The sequence below is a fragment of the Nerophis ophidion genome, linkage group LG20, assembly GCF_033978795.1.
Source record: "Nerophis ophidion isolate RoL-2023_Sa linkage group LG20, RoL_Noph_v1.0, whole genome shotgun sequence".
Taxonomy (NCBI): domain Eukaryota; kingdom Metazoa; phylum Chordata; class Actinopteri; order Syngnathiformes; family Syngnathidae; genus Nerophis; species Nerophis ophidion.
Window position 1 is genome coordinate 34,399,097 of NC_084630.1, and position 20,978 is coordinate 34,420,074.

A 20,978-nucleotide genomic window follows, 5' to 3' on the forward strand; every position below is an offset into this window, starting at 1 on the left:
TAATTGTAACAGTTCTGACAATTAAATGAACTACACGGCTACTGATCGACAACGACAATTGTTGATTCACTTTATAGCATGGAACTTACTGCCGTGCTAGCGAGTAGCCGCTAGTTAGCTCTAGCCAGGCTGCTACAAAGTTCTCCCTTTTTGTGCCTTGTTTCTTCTCAAAGAGAACATCCTTTAATATTAGCTCGTTTAACGGCAAATATTATTGCTACTGTTACATATCCACCTGGGGATATGTTGATTGGCAACACTAAATTGGCCCTAGTGTGTGAATGTTGTCTATCTGTGTTGGCCCTGTGATTAGGTGGCGACTTGTCCAGGGTGTACCCCGCCTTCCACCCGATTGTAGCTGAGATAGGCACCAGCGACCCCAAAGGGACAAAGTGGGAAGAAATGGATGGATGGATGGATGGGTGACGTGTTTAAAAAATGTCAAATGCAATGTCGCAAAGAAATATTTTCCAAAGGTTCCATCCATCCATCCATTTTTTACCGCTTATTCCCTTTTGGGGTCGCGAGGGGCGCTGGTGCTTATCTCAGCTACAATCGGGCAGAAGGCGATGTACACCCTGGACAAGTCGCCACATCATCGCAGGGCCAGTACAAATAGACAACATTCACACACTAGGGCCAATTTAGTGTTTCCAATCAACCTATCCCCAGGTGCATGTCTTTGGAAGTACTTGAACCATTGTCATAGGCCAAATATTAAGGACGCTATGAATTGTTAAACTACAACAATCACTAGCTTTTTTTGTCGTGAATTATCCATTTAGATCAAGGTTTTTCCAACCACTGTGCCGCGGGACACTGGTGTACCGTGAAATACAGTCTGGTGTGCCGTGGGGATTATCTAATTTCACCTTGAATTGCCGCCGGGGCGCTAATTAATTGAAAACCTCTTCTCACTCCTGCACTTTACCAAAGGCATGCATTAAAAGTAAGCATGCGCTAATTAATTTAAAACCTCTTCTCACTCCTGCACTTTACCAAAGGCATGCGTTAAAAGTAAGCATGCGGTAATTATTTTAAAACTTCTTCTCACTCCGGCACCTACCAAAGGAATGCAGTAAAAATTTGATTGTGATGTAAGCTTGGACCTTAAATCCCATTGAATAGCTCTTAATCTTCTTCCCTTTGTGCGATTTCAAATTACCGGTATTGAAATCAGCCTCCTCCATTTTGAAAATGATGACAGGGGAAGTGTCACTCGTGACGTCACGAGTTTGACCAGGTGGTAATACTAAGCATGCGCTAATTATTTTGCGAAGCGAGTTTGACCCGGCAGTAATTCAAGGCAGGCGCATATACTATATGCCCTGCGGTAATTCAAGGAAATACGGTATTTGGGTTAAAAATTATTTTTACAATCCAGTAATTATAGTCTGCAAATGATGTGTTGTTGCTGAGCGTGGGTGCTGTGTAGCGCTCGGCAGAGTAACCGTGTAATAATCTTCCATATCAGTAGGTGGCAGCAGGTAGCTAATTGCTTTGTAGATGTCGGGAACAGTGGGAGGCTGTGTGCAGGTAAAAAGGTGACTAATGCTTAAACCAAAAATAAACCAAAGGTGAGTGCCCCTAAGAAAAGACATTGAAGCTTAGGGAAGGCCATGCAGAACAAAACTAAAACTCAACTGGCTGCAAAGTCAACAAAAACAATGCTGGACGACAGCAAGGACTTACTGTGGAGCAAAGACGGCGTCCACAATGTACGTCCGAACATGACAATCGACAATGTTCCTACAAAGAAGATTAAAAACTATTGAAATATTCCATCCATCCATCTATTTTAAAGTTAAGCGCTCAAAGGAAGACATGACACTGTGAAGTGAATTATATTTATATAGCGCTTTTTCTCTAGTGACTCAAAGCGCTTTACATAGTGAAACCCAATATCTATTTTTTACATTTAAAGCAGTGTGGGTGGCACTGAAGGCAGGTGGGTAAAGTGTCTTGCCCAAGGACACAACGGCAGTGACTAGGATGGCGGAAGCGGGGATCGAACCTGCAACCCTCAAGTTGCACGCGCGGCCGCTCTGCCAACCGAGCTATACCGCCCCAATCTGCTGCAAGAGAGAAAAAGCCACCAAAAGTCCAAATAAGTCAGTATTCTTCTTCCTCCAAACACCACGAGTTGAGTTTATACCAAAAAGTTCTATTTTGGTTTCATCTGACCACATGACATTCTCCCAATCCACTGCTGTATCATCCATGTATCCATTTTGGTATAAACTCAACTCCTCGTGTTTGGAGGAAGAAGAATACTGAGTCGCATCCCAAGAACACCAAACCTACTGTGAAGCATGGGGGTGGAAACATCATGCTTTGGGGCTGTTTTTCTGCTAAGGGGACAGGATGATTGATCCGTGTTAAGGAAAGAATGAATGGGGCCATGTATCGTGCGATTTTGAGCCAAAACCTCCTGTATATACGTATACACATATGACAATTTTGCACATTATAGTCCGAAAAAATAAAAAGACATGACACATGAGGAAATGACGGACACATTGTGTAAAGGGGCTTTCAAGCAAACTTTAAAGAGGCCTTATCTTTGATACTTTATATTTTTGTTGACTAACTTGTCCAGGGTGTACCCCGACTTCCGCCTGAGGGACCCCCGCGACCCCGAGAGGGACAAGCGGTAATTATTTTGGTAAATAAACTGGAAAACTATGGCATAAGGGGATTAGCAGGGAAATGGCTGGAGAGCTACTTAAATGAGAGACAGCAGATTGTTCAGATGGACCAACATCAATCTACACTCATGAACTTAACCTGTGGAGTTCCTCAGAGCTCCATACTGGGACCCACACTATTTATAATATATATTAACGAAATATGTAAAGTATCAACGCTGCTGAAGTTCATCCTCTTTGCCGATGATACAACAATTACATGTGCAGGTGACCACGTGAAGCAACTTCTGACTTCTGTAACTGAGGAGATGATCAAGTTAAAAACTTGGTTTAATACGAACAAATTGTCTCTGAATTTAAAGAAGACCAAAATAATGCTCTTTAGCAATCGCAAAAGTAATATACCGATGAGGATTGTTATTGATGATACACCAATAGAATATCCATCCATCTTCTACCGCTTATTCCCTTTTGGGGTCGCAGGGGGGCGCTGGCGCCTATCTCAGCTACAATCGGGCGGAAGGCGGGGTACACCCTGGACAAGTTGCCACCTCATCGCAGGGCCAACACAGATAGACAGACAACATTCACACACTAGGGCCAATTTAGTGTTGCCAATCAACCTATCCCCAGGTGCATGTCTTTGGAAGTGGGAGGAAGCCGGAGTACCCGGAGGGAACCCACGCATTCACGGGGAGAACATGCAAACTCCACACAGAAAGATCCCAAGCCTGCATTTGAACACAGGACTGCAGGAACTTCGTATTGTGAGGCAGACGCACTAACCCCTCTGCCACCGTGAAGCCAATAGAATATGTTCATCAAAATTCTTTCTTAGGAGTAGTAATAGATGAAAATATCTCATGGAAACCTCATATAAGTTACCCGAGGAAAAAAGTTGCTAAATGTGTTGGAATGATGAGGAGATCATGTCATTTATTGAACACCAATGCTCTGCTGTTATTATATCATTCATTTATCATGTCATATTTAAACTATTGTGTTGAAGTCTGGGGAAATTGTTATAAATCACATCTACAGCCTTTAGTCACTGTGCAGAAAAAGGCCATCAGGATTGTGTCCAATGTTCACTACAGACATCAATCAAATCCACAAGTTATGGACTTAAACTGAACCATGTGATCAACTTTAAAACTGCTCAAATGATGTTTAGGGCATCCCAAAACTCTTTACCATCCAATATACAGAACCTATTCCATGACAGAGATGATCACCATAGTTACCGTTTAAGAGGAAACAACAAATTATATTTGCCTAAATTTAGAAGCACTTTAAAATCAATGTGCATTTCAGTGCGTGAAGTCACTCTGTGGAACAACTTAGGGGAGGAGTTAAAAACGTGTTCTAGCATGATTCAATTTAAAACACTGTTTAAAAAAGAAGTACTGAAGAAGTATGAGGAGGAAAGAGTGATGCCCTCAGCACAGAGCCATGGGAGAGAGGTGTATGGTTGGGGAGTGTTTGGGCCCGTGTGTGTGTGTGTGTGTGTGTGTGTGTGTGTGTTTTTGTCTCGTCTTGTCTCATGGTATTGTTAGTGTACAGGAGTTTTTCTTGTTTTGTTTATAGAGTTTTGTTCTTGTGTTATATTGTTTATGTTAAATGTGGAATGAGTGAGAGGGGTTGGGCTATTATAAGCAGCTGCTTCATCCAACCCCTTTTCAAGCCTTACATAAATATCTTTGCCAACATGTAAAAAAAAACCAAAAAACTGTTTAGTTGTACTGTGCAGGTTTGAAATAAATATTTCAATTCAAAATGGATGGATGGATAGATGGAAATTTACTGTAATTTTAGCTGACTAAAATGTTGGACCTAAAGTAAATCAATTTAGATGACTAAAATTAGACCAAAACTCAAATACATTTTCGTCATAAGACTAACTAAAACAAAAAAACTGCTGTCAAAATTATATTTTGATTTTTTTCAGCCTGCTGGAGCCAAAATGCCCAAGAAGAAGACCGGTGCCAGGAAAAAGGCGGAAAGTCGAAAGGAGCGAGAGAAACAGAGCCGAGCCAACCGGGATCAGGTCGATTTGGCGAAACACCCCTGCAACTTTAACATGGTGAGAGGCCATTGTGGCTAAAACACGATCCTAAACAATCTCACAATGTCATCGTTTCTAAAACATGGTTTATTTCTCTCTGCTTTCTAGGATTGTGATAAATGTCAGAGGTAAGTCACTACATTAAGTGGGACTATCAGGCCGGACGAAGGGCAGTACTCTGGTCTGTACTGCCCGTCTTCCAAAAAGATACTTGGTCACTTTAGTGGGATGACTTACCGTTCACACAGACCAAATCACCTAGACCAGGGGTCACCAACGCGGTGCCCGCAGGCACCAGGTAGCCCGTAAGGACCAGATGAGTCACCCGCTGGCCTGTTCTAAAAATAGCAGCACTTACTAGTGAGCTGCCTCTATTTTTTAAATTGTATTTATTTACTAGCAAGCTGGTCTCGCTTTGCTCGACATTTTTAATTCTAAGAGAGACAAAACTCAAATAGAATTTGAAAATCCAAGAAAATATTTTAAAGACTTGATCTTCACTTGTTTAAATAAATTGATTTATTTTTTTACTTTGCTTCTTATAACTTTCAGAAAGACAATTTTAGAGAAAATATACAACCTTAAAAATAATTTTAGGATTTTTAAACACATATACCTTTTTACCTTTTAAATTCCTTCTTCTTCTTTCCTGACAATTTAAATCAATGTTTAAGTATTTTTTTTTATTATTATTATTGTAAAGAATAATAAATACATTTTAATTTAATTCTTCATTTAAGCTTCTGTTTTTTCGACGAAGAATATTTGTAAAACATTTTTTCAAACTTGTGATTAAAATAAAAAAAAAATATTCTGACAAATCTAGAAAATCTGTAGAATCAAATTTAAATCTTATTTCAAAGTCTTTTGAATTTCTTTTAAAATGTTTGTTCTGGAAAATCTAGAAGAAATAATGATTTGTCTTTTTTAGAAATATAGCTTGGTGCAATTTGTTATATATTCTAATAAAGTGTAGATTGGATTTTAATCTCTTTAAAACATGTAATCAAAATTCTAAAATTAATGTTAATCAGGAAGAATTACTAATGATGTTTTGTAAATTCTTTTTTTATTCGAATTAGTTAGTTTTTCTATTCATTTTTTTCGGTTGAATTTTTAATTTCAAAGAGTCGAAATTGAAGATAAACTGTGTTTCAAAATTTTATTTTAATTTTTTTCCTGTTTTCTCTTCTTTTAAACCGTTCAATTAAGTGTTTTTCTCATCATTTATTCTCGGCAAAAAACCTTCCGTAAAAGGAAATAAAATGTACAACGGAATGACAGACAGAAATACCCATTTTTTAATATATATATTTATTTATTAAAGGTAAATTGAGCAAATTGGCTATTTCTGGCTATTTATTTAAGTGTGTATCAAACTGGTAGCCCTTCGTATTAATCAGTACCCAAGAAGTAGCTCTTGCTTTCAAAAAGGTTGGTGACCCCTGATCTAGGATATTCATAAAGTCTGGTCGTGATTGGATTGTGTATGTGACGTGTACGTCGCCTGCGACACTCCAAAATATCATATCGTAGGACTTTGTATTATGACATCATTTTTACTACCCATGATGTAACTTAAGAGGATATAAATGACATAAGGAGTTGTGCTCTAAGGAGAGTGTTTCTGATTACTACACCAAACTGCAATGTCTAACGCAACCTTTTGTTGAAAATGTATCAGTATGTTTAACTACTGTATTCACGCTTCAACTTAAAGTGGAACCGTACTTTATGTAGAATTTTGTGTATCGTTCACAATCCACGTTGTTCTATTTTTCATGCATTCCAAATCGTGAACGCCAGCAAAAGTCAATAGGAGTTGCTTTAGTCCGCCTACTAAGCGCTTTAAAAACATTCAAAAACCTTCATTAACATTTAATATACACACAAGTATATAAGTAATGTAACAGGAACATTCATATTAACATCTAATACTCTATTTTGCTCATTTTAAACATACGGCGGCGTATTATTTTCATAGACTCATCACAACGTTCGCCATTTCCTTCAACAATATCTACACTATTAATCACGGCAGACTTAATGAGAGACAATGACGACTACTTCGGGACAAATTATGATTCAGAAAGTTAATCTATTGAGCCTGAATGTAAGGAAGATAATCTACAAGTTGTAGAAGAGGATTTAGCATGATAGCACTATTATGCTTTCACCCTAAAGCAGGGGTCTCAAACTCACTTCACCTGGGGGCCACTGGATGCAAAGTCTGGGCCGCAAGAAAAAAAAAAAAAATTTTGCATACTCCTCAGCATGTCTAGTTGTATAATGACGTTTCAAATTGTTTCCCTTGTGCACCGCAACTTTCTCTGTGCAAATAAGACACGTCGGGGTGCCGATGAGCTCAACAAAGAAATATTACATCTCCCGCTTTTCCTGGAAATGTCTTTGCTCATCACTAACCCTTCTCTTCATTGCAGGCTTTGAAAAGACATGTTTGGGGTTGTGGAATATATTTGTATTTAGCCTACGCACGGAGAATAATGTTATTTCCGCAATGTGTGTCGTTCCGCTTTTCCTCCATACAGCAACACGGCGGTCGGCGGGTAATAGCCGGGAAAGTACCGGGAAAGTACCGGGGTAGCGAACGCAAAAAAGTGACAGCTCCCGGAGTGTTATCCGGCGTCATATAGAAATATATGTAGTGTTCATCGTGTGAGGCAAAGCAAATTAAACAATAAAAAAAAAACATAACGGTTTGAATTGGCTAAGGTTATCGGAAACTGTTATTACTGATGGACAGGTGTCACAGTGTGACTGCAGCCAGGCATGTTAGAAAGACCTCGTCTCCATGGCAACGTCTCTGTCGCGTTCACTCATTTGCCGCTTTTCCACTAACGCAGGGGTAGGCCACCCAGAATGTTGAAAGAGCCATTTTGGACCCAAACACAACGCTGTCAAGCACCATTCATATAAAACTCACGGGCTGTACTAACATTAAACTTTCATATTAAGGTGGGGGCCACAAAATAACGTGTCACGGGCCGCAATTGGCCCACAGGCCGCGTGTCTTAAGACCCCTACCCTAAATCATCCATAAGCACCAATGGGACCAAATGATTTAACCTCTTAAGGCCCAAGCTGTTTGTTTACATGCTTTTTTCATTTATTTTTTGCTTATTGGTCCCTAATTAGAATAAAAACTAAGAATCATCCTTTGATATGATGTACTTAGTCCATAAGTAACAAACGTGTATTTCATATTTAGTGACATGCTAATTCTTATTTTTACACTTTTTTTTCCAAATTTCATTGTATTTTATACTCTTCCGACACCACCAGATGGCAGTATAAGTGTCCACATAAGTGGCCATAAGACCACAAGTCAGTAGTGTACACAATTTTGGAAACAAGAGCTAAAAGGTGCTGTCCACACATGTGGCCAACAAAGCTTTAAATCAGAACAAATAGTAAGACATCCTTTTAATGCTATTGATATTGTTACACAGCCATTCTGTGTTTTTGTCTGACTATACTTGTGATAAAAATAAAATAATTCAGTAATTTACAGCATTTTAAGTATGAACATTGGTACAGTATGACCGATACCGCCTCTGTAACTACTTGGTATTGAACCAAATTTGTAGCATAGTCCAAAACTAATATAAAGTATACAAACAACAGAATACTAATTACATGTTACAATAGAAAACAACCAGATATTAACAGTAAATCAACAAGTAGATTAATAAAAGTTTGAGAAAATAATACAACCGGAAATTATGAAATGTGTGACCGCAAATGTCATCAGCTAAATTAGGAGCCTTTGTAATTACCTCTTTTATGATCATTTACAGGACTGCCTCAGAAAATTTGAATATTGTGATGAAGTCCTTTATTTTCTGTAATGCAACTAAAAACATGAAAATGTCATACATTCTGAATTCATTACACATCAACTGAATTATTGCCAGCCTTTTATTATTTTAATATTGCTGATTATGGCATACAGCTTAAGAAAACACTAAAATCCTATATAAAAAAAATTAGAATATTTACTCAGACTTAGTAAAAAAAAGAGATTTTTTAGAAACAGCAAAACAAAATCAAACATTTGAAAATGTCAATTAATGCACTCAGGACTTGGTTGGGAACCCTTTTCCACGGATTACTGCATCAATGCGGCGTGACATGGAGGCAATCAGCCTGTGGCATTGTGGCATGTTATGGATGCCCAGGATGCTTCAATAGCGGCCTTTAGCTCATTTGCATTATTGGGTCTGGTGTCTTTCAGCTTCTTCTTCACAATACCCCACAAATTCTCTATGGCAGTGGTTCTCAAATGGGGGTACGCATACCCCTGGGGGTACTTGAAGGTATGCCAAGGGGTACATGAGATTTTTAAAAAATATTCTAAAAATAGCAACAATTCAAAAATCTTTTATAAATATATTTATTGAAAAAATACTTCAACAAAATATGAATGTAAGTTCACAAACTGTGAACAGAAATGCAACAATGCAATATTCAGTGTTGACAGCTAGATTTTTTTGTGGACATGTTCCATAAATATTGATGTTAAAGATTTCTTTTTTTGTGAAGAAATGTTTACAATTAAGTTGATGGATCCAGATGGATCTCTATTACAATCCCCAAAGAGGGCACTTTAAGTTGATGATTACTTCTATGTGTAGAAATCTTTATTTATAATTGAATCACTTGTTTATTTTTCAACAAGTTTTTAGTTATTTGTACATCTTTTTCCCCAAATAGATCAAGAAATACCACAACAAATGAGCAATATTTTGCACTGTTATACAATTTAATAAATCAGAAACTGATGACATAGTGCTGTATTTTTGCTTCTTTACCATTTTTTTTTCAACCAAAAATGCTTTGCTCTGATTAGGGAGTACTTGAATTAAAAAAATGTTCACAGGGGGTACATCACTGAAAAAAGGTTGAGAACCACTGCTCTATGGGGTTCAGGTCAGGGGAGTCGGCAGGCCTATTGGAGGACAGTAATGCCATGGTCAGTACACCAGTTACTGCTGGTTTTGGCACTGAGACAGTCCTGTATATACTAAATAATATATGGCAATATAAATCTCAATATAGATTTTAGGCCATATCGCCCATCATGATCGTGTTCACTCCAACAATCCTGACAAGTTTGAACGCAGCCCAAAAGCTAACAAACCAATCATTTCTTTTTCTACGCTTCCTGCTAGAAAGCAGAAAAACAGAGCTTTCTGCTACTTCTGCAGCTCTGTGCAGAAACTTCCTACGTGTGCACAGTGTGGTGAGTGAGCCAACTACTACTAGATTTCGCAAAAACAAATTATTATATGTGACGCCTGGAATGATGTCTGTGTGTTTGTTACAAGGGAAAACCAAGTGCATGAAGACTTCGGACTGTGTCGTCAAGCACCCCGGGATCCACAGCACTGGAATGGGCATGGTGGTAAGTTGTACGTCTATTCGGAACACCAGCACAATAGGAGGACATACTATCCATCCATCCATCATCTTCCGCTTATCTGAGGTCAGGCCGCGGGGGCAACAGCCTAAGCAGGGAAACCCAGACTTCCCTCTCCCCAGCCACTTCGTCTAGCTCTTCCCGGGGGATCCCGAGGCGTTCCCAGGCCAGCCGGGAGACATAGTCTTCCCAACGTGTCCTGGGTCTTCCCCGTGGCCTCCTACCGGTTGGACGTGCCCTAAACACCTCCCTAGGGAGGCGTTCGGGTGGCATCCTGACCAGATGCCTGAACCACCTCATCTGGCTCCTCTCGATGTGAAGGAGCAGCGGCTTTACTTTGAGTTCCTCCCGGATGGCAGAGCTTCTCACCCTATCTCTAAGGGAGAGACCCGCCACACGGCGGAGGAAACTCATTTCGGCCGCTTGCCCCCGTGATCTTATCCTTTCGGTCATGACCCAAAGCTCATGACCATAGGTGAGGATGGGAACGTAGATCGACCGGTAAATTGAGAGCTTTGCCTTCCGGCTCAGCTCCTTCTTTACCACAACGGATCGGTACAACGTCCGCATTACTGAAGACGCCGCACCGATCCGCCTGTCGATCTCACGATCCACTCTTCCCTCACTCGTGAACAAGACTCCTAGGTACTTGAACTCCTCCACTTGGGGCAGGGTCTCCTCCCCAAACCGGAGATGGCATTCCACCCTTTTCCGGGCGAGAACCATGGACTCGGACTTGGAGGTGCTGATTCTCATTCCGGTCGCTTCACACTCGGCTGCGAACCGATCCAGTGAGAGCTGAAGATCCCGGAGGACATACCAATATGTATTATTCAAACAATATTTTAAGTACAGTAAAAGCTGGGGTCATGCGGTTTGGAATTTCACTAAATTTAAGGAAAATAGTGGTGGACATGTTATTCACGAGTTGTCTCGCCCTCTTCTTCTAATTGACTGAGAGGAACAACAAATTTTGCCACACCTTGTGTGTATGTGTGACAATTATTGGTACTTTAACTACCAACCTGCGGCACAAAAATAATACAGTGGAACCTCGGTTTACGAACCCTTCTCTTTGCACATTTTTGGTTTATGAGCATTTAGATTGCGCCAAATGTGTGCGAACCATGTCTGTGTACTAAAGCTTCATTCATTCATTCATTTTGTGTGTCACTGAAAGCCTTAGGGTGCTGCCATTTTGGTAGAGTACAGTACACACAAGATGCGGCCAATTTGGAGAGGCGTAGCCCCCTACGTCACGTTCTGTTAACGCAGTCCATGACTTGGTCGCCAGTGTGTTTTTCAATTCTCGCCATTCACCAAGTTTTGTCTATGGTGCCACCAAATCTTTTTTTTGTTGCACTAAAGCAGCAGTGTCTAAAGTGCGGCACGGGGGCCATTTGCGGTCCACAAGTCATTTTTTAACGGTCCCGCGGCACATTGTAAAAATACTTTGAAAAAACAAAAAAACATAAAAAGTGTTATAAAAGAGCCAACAGGTGAAATGTAACAAGAACATGTTGCAATGTATCACTCTGTACAGCGGCATTTTAAAAAGTCATACATTTTACTTTTTGAAACCGATACCGATAATTTTTGATATTACATTTAAAGCATTTTTATCGGACATCTCTAGTTGTGGTATTTCAATGAACTAGAATCCAGTGTGCTGTGGGGCCCTATTGTAGTCAATCACACCTGAGCCATCATAAATTAATCAAATCTTTATTAGACATGTGAAAGTAGACAATGCGATAAAGACCATTTTGCAACAATTAATTTAGACCAGGGGTCACCAGCGCGGTGCCCGCGGGCACCAGGTAGCCCATGAGGACCAGATGAGTGGCCTGCTGGCCTGTTCTAAAAATAGCTCAAATAGCAGCACTTACCAGTGAGCTGCCTCTATTTTTTAAATTATATTTATTTACCAGCAAGATGGTCTTGCTTTGCTCGACATTTTTAATTCTAAGAGAAACAAAACTCAAATAGAATTTGAAAAGCCAAGAAAATATTTTAAAGACTTGGTCTTCACTTGTTTTAATAATATTTTTTTTACTTTGCTTCTTATAACTTTCAGAAAGACAATTTTAGAGAAAAAATACAACCTTAAAAATGATTTTAGGATTTTTAAACACATATACCTTTTTACCTTTTAAATTCCTTCCTCTTCTTTCCTGACAATTTAAATCAATGTTCAAGTATTTTTTATAATTTTATTGTAAAGAATAATAAATACATTTTAATTTAATTCTTCCTTTTAGCTTCTGTTTTTTCGACAAAGAATATGTATGAAATATTTCTTCAAACTTATTATTAAAATTCAAAAAAAATATTCTGGCAAATCTAGAAAATCTTAAGAATCAAATTTAAATCCTATTTCAAAGTTTTGAATTTCTTTTAAAATTTTTGTTCTGGAAAATCTTGAAGAAATAATGATTTGTCTTTGTTAGAAATATAGCTTAGTCCAATTTGTTATATATTCTAACAAAATGCAGATTGGATTTTATCCTATTTAAAACATCTCATCAAAATTGTAAAATTAATCTTAATCAGGAAAAATTACCAATGATGTACCATAAATATATTTTTTAAATTTTTTCAAAAAGATTCGAATTAGCTAGTTTTTCCCTCTTTTTTTTTGGTTGAATTTTGAATTTTAAAGATTCGAAATAGAAAATAAACTATGTTTCAAAATTTAATTTTCATTTTTTTTCTGTTTTCTCCTCTTTTAAACCATTCAATTAAGTGTTTTTTTCATCATTTATTCCCTACAAAAAAACCTTCCGTAAAATGAAAAAAAATGTACGACGGGATGACAGACAGAAATACCCATTTTTTAAATATATATATATATCTTGATTGGATTATCCAGAGAATAGTGCTCGATACCGTGGTAGAGCGCAATATGTAGGTGTGGGAAAAATCACAAGACTACTTCGTCTCTACATAACTGTTTCATGAGGGGTTCCCTCAATCATCAGGAGATTTTCATCTCCTGATGATTGAGGGAACCCCTCATGAAACAGTTCAGTAGAGACGAAGTAGTCTTGTGATTTTTCCCACACCTACATACATATATATATATATATATATATATATATATATATATATATATATATATATATATATATATCTCAAAAGGTAAATTGGGCAAATTGGCTATTTCTGGCAAGTTTTTTAAGTGTGTATCAAACTGGTAGCCCTTTGCATTAATCAGTACCCAAGAAGTAGCTTTTGGTTTCAAAAATGTTGGTGACCCCTGATTTAGACACAGAATACCCAAAGTATAGTTGTTTTGGGTCGACTTCGCGATTGGGGTATTTTTTCGTGAGATATGGCGTCAGGGGATAAGCTGGGTCACCCAAAAGAAAAACGGGGCGCGGATCTTCATCTTCCAGCAGTTGTTTGGGACAGTAGGGGATGGTTTCTTCAGGGAGTTAGCGAAGATGCGGGCATCATGCACGCTGCCTGGCCATTTCACAGTCACACCCATCAAGCAATATTTGTAATCACACACTGGCTGTATCACATCCACGTGAAGAAGAGACAAAGTTTTTCGGTAAATAGACTCGCAGCTGACCCGGACATTTGAAAGTCCTTGTCGTCTGAGAAGTGTTTTATCCGAAATAGCCGCAATCGCCCGTTGCCTTCTCTTAAAGTATTGATTTGTGATTTCCAAAAGTGCCTGTACATGTACAAGAAGGAGCAACACGGGCATGACTGGAAGATCCGCCTCCATCTTTGTTATGAAGCTGACTATGGCGCGTTATTTGGTGGTGTCTCTTCTTCCTGTGTGGAGCGCGGTCTTTCTGGCGTCACTTCCTGTGTGGGCGTGGTCTTTCTGGCGTCACTTCCTCTCCGAACTCTTTTGTAAACAATCAATGAGTCCATCCAAAGCTAAGTGCCGGAGATTCAAGAAATACAAGAAATTTGTCCGAGGAGGGGGAACTTAAACCACTGTTTTTCAACCACTGTGCCGCGGCACACTAGTGTGCTGTGAGATAGTCTGGTGTGCCGTGGGAGATGATCTAATTTCACGTCTTTGGGTTAAAAACATTTTTTGCAAACCAGTAATTATAGTCTAGAAATGATGTGTTGTTGAGTGTCTGCGTCTAGAGCTGGGCAGAGTAACCCTGTAATACTCTACTCTTCCATATCAGTCGGTGGCAGCCGGTACCTAATTGCTTTGTAAATGTCGGAAACAACAGGAGGCAGTGTGAAGGTAAAAAGATATCAAATGCTTAAACCAAAAATAAAACAAACGCTAAGTGCTCCTAAGAAAAGGCATTGAAGCTTAGGGAAAGCCAATGCAGAAGGAAACTAAAACTGAACTGGCTACAAAGTAAACAAAAACAGACTGCTGGACGACAGCAAAGACTTACTGTGGAGCAAAGACGGCGTCCACAATGTACGTCCGAACGTGACATGACAATCAACAATGTCCCCACAAAGAAGGATAAAAACAACTGAAATATTCTCGATTGCTAAAACAAAGTAGATATGGGAAGTATTGCTCAAAGGAAGACATGACACTGCTACAGGAAAATACCAAAAAAAGAGAAAAAGCCACTAAAATAGGAGCGCAAGACAAGAAATACCGTATTTCCTTGAATTGCCGCAGGGCATATAGTATGCGCCTGCCTTGAATTACTGCCGGGTCAAACTCGCTTCACAAAATAATTAGCGCATGCTTAGTATTACCACCTGGTCAAACTCGTGACGTCACGAGTGACACTTCCCCTGTCATCATTTTCAAAACGGAGGAGGCTGATTTCAATACCGGTAATTTAAAATCGCATAAAAGGCAGAAGATTAAGAGCTATTCAGTAGGATCTAAGGTCCAAGCTTACATCACACTCAAAGTTTTACTGCATGCCTTTGGTAAGTGCCAGAGTGAGAAGAGGTTTTAAAATAATTAGCGCATGCTTACTTTTACCGCATGCCTTTGGTAAGCGCCGGAGTGAGAAGAGGTTTTAAATTAATTAGCGTCCCGGCGGCAATTCAAGGAAATACGGTAAATAAACAAAAGGTGAGTGCCCTTAAAGAAAAGGCATTGGAGCTTAGGGAAGGATATGCAGAACGAAACTAAAACTAAACTGGCTGCAAAGTATACAAAAACAGAAAATGCTGGACGACAGCAAAGACGATGTACATCCCGAACATGACATGACAATCAACAATGTCCCCACAAAGATAGGATGAAAACGACTGAAATATTCTTGATTGCTAAAACAAAGTAGATATGGGAAATATCGCTCAAAGGAAAACAAGAAAATGCTACAGGAAAATACCAAAAAAAGAGAAAAAGCCACCAAAATAGGAGCGCAAGACAAGAACTAAAACACTACACAGGAAAACGGTAAAAAAGTCCAAATAAGTCAGTGTGTGATGTGACAGGTGGTGACAGTACACCTACTTTGAGACAAGAACTATATTGATGCATGCTTGGTCATGCTTTAAAGTCATATCCAACTATTTCGACAACTTTTTACTGTCAACTGAGTTTCGTTTTTTTAATGATTTCTGCTGGTGGCAAAAAATGTGCCTTGGTCCACAAAAGGTTGAAAAACACTGCCTTAAAGGGGAACATTATCACCAAACCTATGCAAGCGTCAATATATACCTTGATGGTGCAGAAAAAAGACCATCTATTTTTTTAACCGATTTCCGAACTCTAAATGGGTGAATTTTGGCGAATTAAATGCCTTTCTGTTTATCGCGCTGGAGGCAATGACGTCAGAATGTGACGTCTCCTAGGTAATACAGCCGCCATTTTCATTTTCAACACATTACAAACACCGGGTCACAGCTCTGTTATTTTCCGTTTTTTCGACTATTTTTTGGAACTTTGGAGATATCATGCCTCGTCGGTGTGTTGTCGGAGGGTGTAACAACACTAACAGGGAGGGATTCAAGTTGCACCACTGGCCCGAAGATGCCAAAGTGTCTGCCGCCAGACCCCCATTGAATGTACCAGAGTGTCTCCACATTTTACCGGCGATGCTAAGACAGACATGGCACAGAGATGTATGGATAACCTGCAGATGCATTTGCAACGATAGTCAACGAAATCACAAAGGTGAGTTTTGTTGATGTTGACTGCCAGCTAATCGATGCTAACATGCTACGCTAATCGATGCTAACATGCTATTTACCGGCGGTGCTAAAGCAGACATGGCACAGAGATGTATGGATAACCTGCAGATGCATTTGCAACTATATTACGTTTCCTTCCACCCACATTTAATGCGAAACAAACACTTACCAATCGACGGATTTAAGTTGCTCCAGTGTCACAAGATGCCGAAGTCCTGATCGTTTGGTCCGCACATTTTACCGGCGATGCTAACGCAGCTATTCGGCCATGCTATGGCTATGAATAGCGTCAATAGCTATTCGCTCAATAGCTTCAGTTTCTTCTTCAATACTTTCATGCTCCAACCATCTGTTTCAATACATGCGTAATCTGTTGAATCGCTTAAATCGCTGAAATCCGAGTTTGAATCCGGGCTAATGTCGCTATATCTTGCTGTGGTATTCCCATTGTTTGTTTACATTGGCAGCACTGTATGACGTCACAGGGAAATGGATAGTGGTTTCGAAGATAGCGAAAATAAGGCACTTTAAAGCTTTATTTAGGGATATTCCGAGACAGGTAAAATTTAGAAAAAAAATTCCAAAAAATACAACAAGCCACTGGGAACTGATTTTTATTGTTTTTAACCCTTTTGAAATTGTGATAATGTTCCCCTTTAAACGACAGTTTAGTGCTGCTGAAACGGGGCTTAGGCTTAATAATTATTTTTTTAAGGGGTTAAACGACTTAGTGTGGACATGGCCTCAGTGGCCTAGATCGGTAGGTCGTGAGTTCAAATCCCGGCCGAGTTATACCAAAGACTATAAAAATGGGAGCCATTACCTCCCTGCTTGGCACTCACCATCAAGGGTTGGAATTGGGGGTTAAATCAACATAAATGATTCCCGGGCACGGCACCGCTGCTGCTCACTGCTCCCCTCACCTCCCAGGGGGTGAACAAGGGGGTGGGTCAAATGCAGAGGACAAATTTCACCACACCTAGTGTGTGTGTGACAATCATTGGTACTTTAACTTTTTACCCCACTGCTAACCAAGCACAATGGTCTTACTGGAAATGTGTTTTTGCCTACCCACTAGGGGGCGGTGTGTGACTTCTGTGAAGCCTGGGTGTGCCACAGCAGAAAATGTTTGAGCACTCACGCCTGCGTGTGTCCCCTGTCTGAGGCTGACTGCATCGAGTGTGAACGCGGAGTGTGGGACCACGGTGGGTAAGGACCTCCCACCAACCCGGCTCCCTTCCACTGCTCTCACACTGCCCCCTTTCCGAAACAGGCGGGCGTATTTTCCGGTGTTCCTTCTGTCAAAACTTCCTGTGCGAGGATGATCAGTTCGAGCACCAGGCAAGCTGCCAAATCCTTCAGGCAGAAACCTTCAAATGTGAGTCACCGCGCAGTCAAATGATTGAGGCGGTTTGGTTAAACACGGTGAAAGTGTGTCTTTTATGTGTGGGCATCACACAGTAAAACTTGCAACTTTTTTTGTAAAAAATGTGAGCGTGCACCCTGCAGTCATTTGTTTTCATGTGTCATTGTAGGTGTTTCCTGCAACAGACTGGGCCAACATTCATGCCTGCGCTGTAAGGTAAGGCGACAGCTCCGCTTACCCGTGACTGAAATACCTTTGCACACGCTGCCAAAAAAAAGTGCTTTTCAAACATGCATTCAAGCATTGACATTGATGCGGTCGGCTTGGGGAGGCAAGCACCTGCAAGTCTGGTTTGGTCATACGTGCCAGGCTGACCAAGGTGAAAAAAGACAAACCCAAGCATTTTGGAAGTGTGTCTGATAAAAGACAAAGCTGCATTTGGGTCAAACAGACCTTGCCAAATACCAATCCAAACAAAGGACTTGGTGCAAAAACATGATAACAAAACAACACCCTAATGATGAAGGAGCTGAAATAGAACACAAAGCAGGGCAAGTCGCAGAGTTGTCCGGGCATTGTGGCTCTTGGTTGAATACCGTTCACCGGTGCAATGTCAACAAAAACATTGACCAATTATCGGCGTGATATTTGGCATTTTGATGTTTATGGTATCTGCTTTTTAAATTTTTTAACAACTGCAACATAACCATCAGCATAGGGCCGGGCGATATGGCCTTTTTTTAATGTCTCGATATTTTTAGGGTTAGGGTTAGCATCATCGTTTTCACAGCTTTTTGGTTGTTGGAGGTAGAGTGTTTTAATGTAGAGTTCTAAATCTTTTTTAAAAGGCACAAAAAACAGGTCAGTTAATGAGAAACTTACATTTATGAATATAAAACTTAGCCAATAGTATAATGAGGTTGCAAAGGTAAAATTTATTTGCACATTTTTTTTCAATAAAGTGTAAAACCAAATATATTTTATGTATTATGTTTATGTATTAGAGAAATGTATATACAAACATAAGATAATTAATGAAAGTCAATACGGTTTTAGGACAGCAAGGTCAACATCTATGGCAATAATTGATGCAGTAGAAGAGATAACCAATAGCTTAGATAGTAAGAAATATGCAGCTGGAATTGACATGGATCTGAGTAAAGCATTTGACACCATTAATCATCAAATACTACTGAAAAAAGGATACAGATATGGAATAAGGGGAGTAGCTTTGACTTGGATAAGGAGCTATTTAACACAACGACAGCAGTTTGTGAGGATGGGCGTGTTTACATCTGGGCATTTGGACATTGCTTGTGGGGTTCCACAGTGATCCGTTCTTGGTCCAAAGTTATTTAACTTATATATCAATGACATATTTACAGTATCAAATGTATTAAAATTAGTCATATTCGCAGACGACACTAATATTTTCTATTCTAACGATAATTATACAAATTTTGTATCCACCCTAAATAATGAAGTTGCAAAATTAAAAACATGGTTAGATATAAACAAATTATCCCTTAATTTAAAGAAAACAAGAGTCTCTTGTTTTGTTTGCATGGCTCAAAATAAACCGTTCAATCATTCATTATTTAATACATGTAATGTTTTAGTTGCTTAAGAGATATTCCTGGCTCTGAATTTGTTCATTGCTATTTTTATGTTTTTGTGCATTACTTGTTGCCGTCATTAAATGAACGGGTTATTCATCAGTTACTCAGTACTTGAGTAGTTTTCTCACAACATACTTTTTAGTTTTACTGGGGCGGCATAGCTCGGTTGGTAGAGCGCCCGTGCCAGCAATTTGAGGGTTGCAGGTTCGATTCCCGCTTCCGCCATCCTAGTCACTGCCATTGTGTCCTTGGGCAAGACACTTTACCCACCTGCTCCCAGTGCCACCCACACTGGTTTGAATGTAACTTAGATATTGGGTTTCACTATGTAAAGCGCTTTGAGTCACTAGAGAAAAGCGCTATATAAATATAATTCACTTCACTTTGACTCAAGTAAATATTTGGGTGACTACTCCTTACTTTTACTTGAGTAATACTAAAGTAACAGTACTCTTACTTGAGTACAATTTCCGGCGCTCCAAACTTGACTTGCGCTCCTGTCCCCTCCTCAGTCCTGTTACTGCGAGGACCACGCCAAGAGTAAGGTCTTCAAACAGGAGAAGGGCAAGGCGCCGCCGTGTCCAAAGTGTGGCCACGAGACACAAGAGACCAAAGACCTAAGCATGTCCAGTGAGTGAGCCCGACCCTCTTAACCACCGCGTTACCGTGTATAATGAGTCACATGCCCACGCTCTGCTCGTTTTTTTTACCCACCGCCGCAGCTCGCACGTTGAAATTCGGACGCCAAGCTGGCGCTGACGAGGATGACGATGACGACGGCGCATCAGGCTACGACGCATACTGGAAGAATCTGGCGTCAGGAGGCGGAGGACGCCAAGCTGACGACTACGACGACGACGACGACGACTATGAGGAAGATGATGATGAAGATGAAGAGGAGGAAGATGACGACGAAGAAGAAGAGGATGAGGCCAAAGAAGGAATTGCTTCTCTTAAATTGGAGGGAAATGTTGCCTGACGTGACAGGTGGCATTTTTCTTTATCAACTCCACTTTCAAATGTCACGTGTGAAACTGTTACCAAACACGGCAACAACTGAATAAAAAGATTTAGCCAAGTATCCAACATGGTCAGGAATTGTTGTTGTACTCGTGTGCAGCCACTTTTGAGTGCTTGATACAGTCATGTGACTAAAAGCTGCTTGTGGCGCCCCAGATGGTTTGTGCCACAACACATTGGAAGGAATGGTGGCAAACATTCCAATTTCACAATCAATCAGCTCTGATTACTGCAGTGCACACTCTTGGCATTCTCTCCATGAGCTTAAAGAGCCGGCCTCAATTATTTTGACTCGGGGGGGGGGCACATTTACAGAAAAAAATGTGTCAGCGGGCCAGTATATCTATTTTTAGGGACACCAATACAAATTTAATTGAATGCTAAAAACGTTATGACAGGCCGCCTTAAAAAACGTAATGGAATTTTTATTTTTTCTATGAAGGATAAAACACTGAATATTGACAAAATATGAACTTTACACCCCCTTTCGATCGACAAATTTTACATCAAGAGAAACGCAACAAAAATGCAACGAACAGTGAAATATGAACGCGAAGGGTACAAAATAAACCCACCTATAATCTGATATATCACAAAGCTGTAGAACAGGGGTGTCAAACTCAAATACAGAGCGGGCCAAAATTTAAAACTGAACAAAGCCGCGGGCCAAGGTTGAACAAATTAACCCTTCAATAGGGACTCAAACAGGTTTTGCATTGAATAT

At 39.9% G+C, this 20,978-nt stretch overlaps 2 protein-coding genes across 3 annotated transcripts in view; one reads left to right on the forward strand and one right to left on the reverse strand.

Moving 5' to 3' along the window:
- Positions 1-20,315, forward strand: part of znf330 (zinc finger protein 330) — a 20,462-nt gene extending 147 nt beyond the window's left edge. Inside the window, exons 2-10 of the mRNA XM_061881068.1 lie at positions 4,597-4,731; positions 4,822-4,841; positions 9,906-9,976; positions 10,062-10,138; positions 17,328-17,454; positions 17,523-17,627; positions 17,785-17,831; positions 19,747-19,864; positions 19,957-20,315. Of these exons, the coding sequence (XP_061737052.1) occupies positions 4,612-4,731; positions 4,822-4,841; positions 9,906-9,976; positions 10,062-10,138; positions 17,328-17,454; positions 17,523-17,627; positions 17,785-17,831; positions 19,747-19,864; positions 19,957-20,213 (942 nt within the window). The 5' untranslated portion in view covers positions 4,597-4,611 and the 3' untranslated portion in view covers positions 20,214-20,315. The remainder of the gene's footprint in view (positions 1-4,596; positions 4,732-4,821; positions 4,842-9,905; positions 9,977-10,061; positions 10,139-17,327; positions 17,455-17,522; positions 17,628-17,784; positions 17,832-19,746; positions 19,865-19,956) is intronic.
- Positions 1-20,978, reverse strand: part of rnf150a (ring finger protein 150a) — a 109,344-nt gene that overhangs the window by 46,395 nt on the left and 41,971 nt on the right. The gene's annotated exons all lie outside the window — the stretch shown is intronic.